Here is a 6,000-nt window from a genome sequence, read left to right on the forward strand (position 1 = left end):
TAAGATTTATTCAGCATTCCCATACTGAATGATTACACTTCAATCAAAAGGGAGGAAAAAAGATAAATGTTATCAAGGTTTTTATCACGTGTCCTGTTGCGGCATTTTGAGCTTATATTAAAGCAGTTTCCCACATGTGCCGGAGCAGATTTGCTCTTCAAAAGGATATCTCAAGATGGAGTCCTAATTGCATGACTGAGTTTATCCAGCATCAAGGTAGGCAGGGCATTGATGTATTAGCAAAATATGTTAGTATGACCTTCAACAGCAGCTATATATATATATATCTGTGTGTGTGTGTGGGGGGGGTCCAAGTTTTGTTTATGAGTTTATATGAGTAAGTCTGTTACCTGAAGATAGACAGCTGGAAGAATGGTGAGAACTATAAAAGTCCTGCAACACATAGCGCCCAGGAACAGCAAATAACCAGCAGACCCAGCTCTGCGGAACAGAAATATTCCCAGCTAGACACATACAAAGCATTTCCCTGGGGTAGCCACCCACACACTGGTATGTTGTCAATAATGCTCAGAATGAGCAGCCCCAATGCCAAATAGACACAGCCCTAGACCCAAGGCACAAATTATCCTAACTACCAACCCAAACTGTGCATCTTATGCCTGCAACCACTTCCCATTGTTAAGCATGGCCTGTCTCAACCTCCAGCCTCAAAACAGACAGGGGCAGAACCCCCAGAGACACAACACAGGCACCAGCTCACTGTTGCCAGCAGAACTGAGAATGACCGTTTAGAAGAAAATTACAATATACTGTGGGAAGTGGCTACTGAAAGGTCAATAGGCAGGGATACCCACCATCGGCCTAGCACAGCCCTGTGGTTTGCCAAACTTATCCCCTGGAGCCAAAGACCATCATATGGAAGCCTTAGATGGGGAAACTTGGCCCAAGCACCCTCACAAAGAATACCCAACAAAGAGAAGCAAGCAGCTCCCATGGTGCTGTCAGAGACACCCAGGACTATAGCTTAATTCCAGCTACACTAGACCAGGTACTGCAGGGGGTGAAAGAAGACAACTACTGAGTCCAGCAGGATCTGCCCCACTGCATGGTGATGCAGTTGGAGTTCAAGTCAGTGAGTTTACAAATTAAAAAAACCAGAACCTTTTGACAGAACTAGATCTTACAGGCTGATCAGTCGCAAATATCTTCTTGCTTTTTCGCTCTACTTAAGATTCAAAGTTTTTTGAGAACCCCTCAGCTTTTGTGGTAGTACATCTCATGAGACTCTGATCAATCAGTAAGAGGTGGACTTAAGATAATGTTAGAGATATGCTGAAACCCGAAATTGAAATTGCATTAAGGTTTTTGGGGTTTGGCTTTGACTGTTTTAAAGAAACTGCTAACTGAAATATCAATAACTTGTATCCCAGCTTCATTGTACCTGCCTGTATTATGCCACTACAATGACATAAATTCTTTACTGATGTTTTCTTCACTTTATATTGTCTTGTTATGAAAATGTTTTTTTTTTCTTCATTTTTTACGATAATTTCTCCAGTATTTTTGAACAATAAAGAGACCTTAAGATTTCACCAAATAATATAATCAACCATCTGCAAAGTATTTTAGAAGAGAAAATACTTAGTAAAAGGTAAAATATGGTGAATTCACATTTGCATCATCATTAGTCCGCTTTTATCTTATTTCTTTGATTTTAAGCAAGTTTTCTGGATTTAGTTTTAACATTTTAGACATAAAATCTTATTAAATATATATTTAGAACTATATTAATGCCATTTATATCAAGGGAATTCCCAATAATCTGACATGCTTCACTTTGAATTAAGATAATCAACCATACCTCTCAATTCAGGCCTTCCAGTGTTTTACCTGACATTTATATGAGCTCTTCATATTTCACCCCCAAGGCCAGAGCCACCAATGATGTGTGCTGGTTTTAAACTGATAGCCTATAGGGAATTGAAGTGCAGACAGTTGATATGTCTATTAACGCAGCAGGCCAAGTTGTACTGTGCATTTAGTGGAGATTTAAGCATTAAAGTCACATTAATTCACCACTTGATGTGTTAAGCACCACTGGTCCCTAGTTATCTGCTAACTTCTTATTAATTGTTTCACCAAAAATTGGTCATGATGCTCTTGTCTTCTATAAGATACCTTTATTTGCTGTTTGTCTATGGATTTACGGAAAACACCAGGCATGCAAGTAGTTTGTAGCTGTCTTACATTTCTATTCCTCAGTAACAGAAATATTCTTGTTCCAAAATGATAACAATAAGTTGCACATGCTTGAATTGGTTTTCCGTTACAACCCTGGAATCTGAAGATAAACTAAACATGATCCATGATTCCTACAGCATGTTTAATACGTCCTGAAATACCCTTAGGAAGTCCATTTTGTTAAAGGTTTGATCAGTTTTTTCAAATCAGTGTTTAACTTCCCGTCCTTACAGTGATTAGGTTTATTGAGGTTTAGTGACACTTGTTGCTGAGCAGCTCTCTTAAGGCCCAAACAAGGTCATTTTGATTAGATTGAGGTCTAGACTTTGACATTGCCATTACAAAGCATTGATCCCTTTCCTTCTCAATCATTATCTTATGTTGCTGTTTTGTTTGGGACCATTGTCTGCTGTGTGACCTGTTGTATTCCAAACTTCAGCTTTCAGAGAAAGAGTCTTAGATTCATGGTAGTTTACAGAACACTGAATTTTTAATACATTAACTGCTAAGTAAGCAATAATTGTTACCCTTCAAACTTTGAAAGCATGGTTCCTGCTGCAATATTGTTTTTCGAAGGAATTGATTTTTTCAAGGCAGTCTTCCAAAGCAGCTACATTTGTTCAGTTTTTGTTCATTCCTCGAGTTTGAGATGGAGCCCTTTTTTGTTTTTGTTTTAATTCCCATGGAAATGGCTTTATAACCTTTCCCAGGTTGATTAGGTCTAAAGTCAATGCTGATATCTTTCTGCTCTAGCATTTTGTTTACTAAAACAAATGCTATATTAGAGAGGTTTTTTGATTACTGATAACCGTTTTTTGTAGTGTATTTGTTTAGCAGAATCTGCATGTTACTGTATTAATTATTATTTTGTTCCTACTTGAAAAGATTGCTGTTCTTCTAATTTTTATATTACCTCTGTGTGCAGATATTCGTGATCGCAGAAAGAAGCCCGTCATGCTGTTTATTCACGGAGGCTCTTACATGGAAGGCACTGGAAACATGTTTGATGCCAGCGTCCTCGCCGCCTACGGCAACGTGATCGTAGTGACCATGAACTACCGACTGGGCGTGCTCGGTAAGTGATCCACAAAACCCATTTGGACATCCTGTTCATAGCAATGCACGCACAAACAAATTCATTTTCTGATATGCAGCCCCTTCACTCATCAGTTATGTATGAAAACACACGAGTCGGTTTCCCGCAGCAGACCAAACATCTTTTATCTGAATTGATTACGCTGATGATGGATGACTTTAATAAAAATGCATCAGCTTAATGACAGCCCGTGCGGGCATCGATCATAAGGGCTCATTCTATCAGCAGCTTAATATTTCTCTCTAAAAGCTGTGATTGTGTAATTAAGCAAGTTTTTTGAATATTTACTCACCTCAGGATCTGGTTTGATAACAGTTTGAAGGCAACCCTTCAATATTTAGAAGCTTTCCCTCTCCACCAAACCTGACTCAAATAGTTGAATTCCCTCATACTGATGAGGGAATTCAGCCTCAGCTCTCCAGAGGCCTGGTAATAAGCCATCTATTTGATTAACGTGTTTTGGACACAAGATGAATGTTAAAGCTGCAGGATAATAGATCTTCAAGACTGGACTGGCCTCCTCTTCATAGTTTATAGTGATATTTTCTAAATTAAGGTTCTGAAGGTTCATTAAAGGATTCATAAACCTTATCATAATGTATCTTTATAACTCAAACAGCTCTTACTCAACAGGGAAGGTGCTTTGTTAACAATGCTTTACAAAGGTTTTGCATTATTAATACAGTGCTTTTATATAATCTATCTTTCTAAATGACTTAGGTACTCTTGATTAGAAGACTTTTAAAAGACTACAATTAAGTCAACCTGTTTGACGGAAAAGGCAAAGAAACTTGGACCTTTTCTCAGTTTTAATTTACTTTTTAAATGCATAAGTCAAAACTCTGTCAATAAGCACTAGGTTATAATAAGAGCAATAGTTTCTGATGGTTATAGTGTTGCTGCTGATATAGTTTCACCTTTGCCACATACTGACCCTTTAGTTTTCGGCTTGCATATCTTTCCCACATTATAACCATTCAGCTTTAATTCATAAAAGGTCAGTCACTGACATTTGTTAGATACAGCTATGTGCTCTAAGGGCAAATATCCTTGAACTTACACCTTCAATACACTCTTTTTATAAAGCGACTTTGCTTTTGTTATTCATGAGGCGGCTGTATTGTCTGTTTGATTGGAACATTCAGAGAGATTGCTTTGTGAAAAGAGGGTTAACAGGCATGGGAATCAAACTCATTGTATTTATTTTCACTGACTCAGAAAGGCATCTCATAAATAACTTCACAGTATTCCTTCTCTTGCATATCCTGTCCCTAAACAGCTGTCTAGTAGCTGTAATCATAAGTCACTCTTAAAAGAAAAGGAAACCCCAGAGAGAACCTCAGTACAACAAAACTTAGTTGGTTTGTACTTTATGTTGTTGAGAAAAAGTGATGGTTTGGGCAAATTTTGAGGGAGAATTTACAGGCCAAATGCTGCAAACAACAATGTATATCCTTTTAGTACCATTAACGGAAAGATGATGAGCTTTAGCTTTATTTTTGAACCAGTGACGTTCTCCTCCACAACCTCGTCATCTTTCTGCTCAAAGTACCTAACGTCTCCGCCCGTTTGTTGCTCACCACACTCTGTCTCGCTCCATTGAGATCAAGTAATTTAGCTGTGAGAGGAGGAACATGCCTCTGAGGAGCCAGGTGCAAAGCAAAGGAAACTAAGTGCATTAGATATTTCATTAGCTCTAAAGAGAGTGGGCTCCTGGAAGCCGTTTCTAAAAGAGAGAAAAAAAAAAGAAATGCCTGTCTTTGATTTGTTTGGTGGCACTCTTAAAGTGCATTATGTTGTTGTTTTTGCACCACTTACATTCCTTTTATAGTGGTGACACATTCCCATTTGCATATAATTACCTAAAGTGTTTGCTTTTTCAGTGGTTCTTTATTTAACTCATCAGTGTTTCTTAGGTTCACAAGAAAATTGCAATCCCTAATGTGAATTTCACCTTGGATCCAAAGTGCAGACGTCTAGATGTAGACTAGATGTTCACTGGGTATTTATGTCAAAGCAAACTCTTGTCCTTGAATGTCTGAGTTTGGCAACTCTCTGTTCTGCATCCCATTTTACACTAAGGTCTACTTGCCGTCTCTTAATCCTGTTCTTGATAAATGTGAAAGACCAAACTTATACACATGTTTAACATTTAAAAACAACTTTGATTTCATAATGTCAAAAAATTATTAACAAAAGAACAAACTTCTATACAAAATAGCCTAAATAATAAATAACATGGAATTGGGCCCAACTCAACTGAGGTCAACTGAACAGTGACTAACTCAAACAAAAAACTGACCTACTGAAAAGGAACAGAGGCTGCTTAAATGGGAGTGGAAGGCAAGGCAAGACAAGGCAAAAGGCAAGGCAAATTTATTTGTATAGCACAATTCAGTACAAAGACAATGCAAAGTGCTTTACATGATTAAAATACAGGAAGATAAAACAGAATCAAAGCAAGTAGGAAAAAATAAATAAATAAATAAATAAAATACAATAAAAAATGCAGAAACAAAAAATGATATAAAAAAAGTTGGACTAATGATGTTTCAGTTGAACTGTTTATCTAGAACAGTCGAAGGCAATCCTAAACAAATGTGTTTTTAGTCTTGATCTAAAGGAACTCTTTCCACACTTTTAAAGTTTTCTGGAAGTTTGTTCCAGATAAGTGGAGCAAAGGAACTAAATGCTGCTTCTTC

At 37.5% G+C, this 6,000-nt stretch overlaps 1 protein-coding gene across 1 annotated transcript in view; it reads left to right on the plus strand.

Annotated features, from left to right (window-relative positions):
- The window catches only part of nlgn2 (neuroligin 2), a 172,038-nt gene that overhangs the window by 74,985 nt on the left and 91,053 nt on the right, over nt 1–6,000 (plus strand). Inside the window, exon 3 of the mRNA XM_015373798.1 lies at nt 3,128–3,277. Coding sequence (XP_015229284.1) covers nt 3,128–3,277 — 150 coding nt within the window. The remainder of the gene's footprint in view (nt 1–3,127; nt 3,278–6,000) is intronic.

Source organism: Cyprinodon variegatus, unplaced genomic scaffold, assembly GCF_000732505.1.
Source record: "Cyprinodon variegatus isolate N-32 unplaced genomic scaffold, C_variegatus-1.0 Scaffold92, whole genome shotgun sequence".
NCBI classification, from domain to species: Eukaryota; Metazoa; Chordata; class Actinopteri; order Cyprinodontiformes; family Cyprinodontidae; genus Cyprinodon; species Cyprinodon variegatus.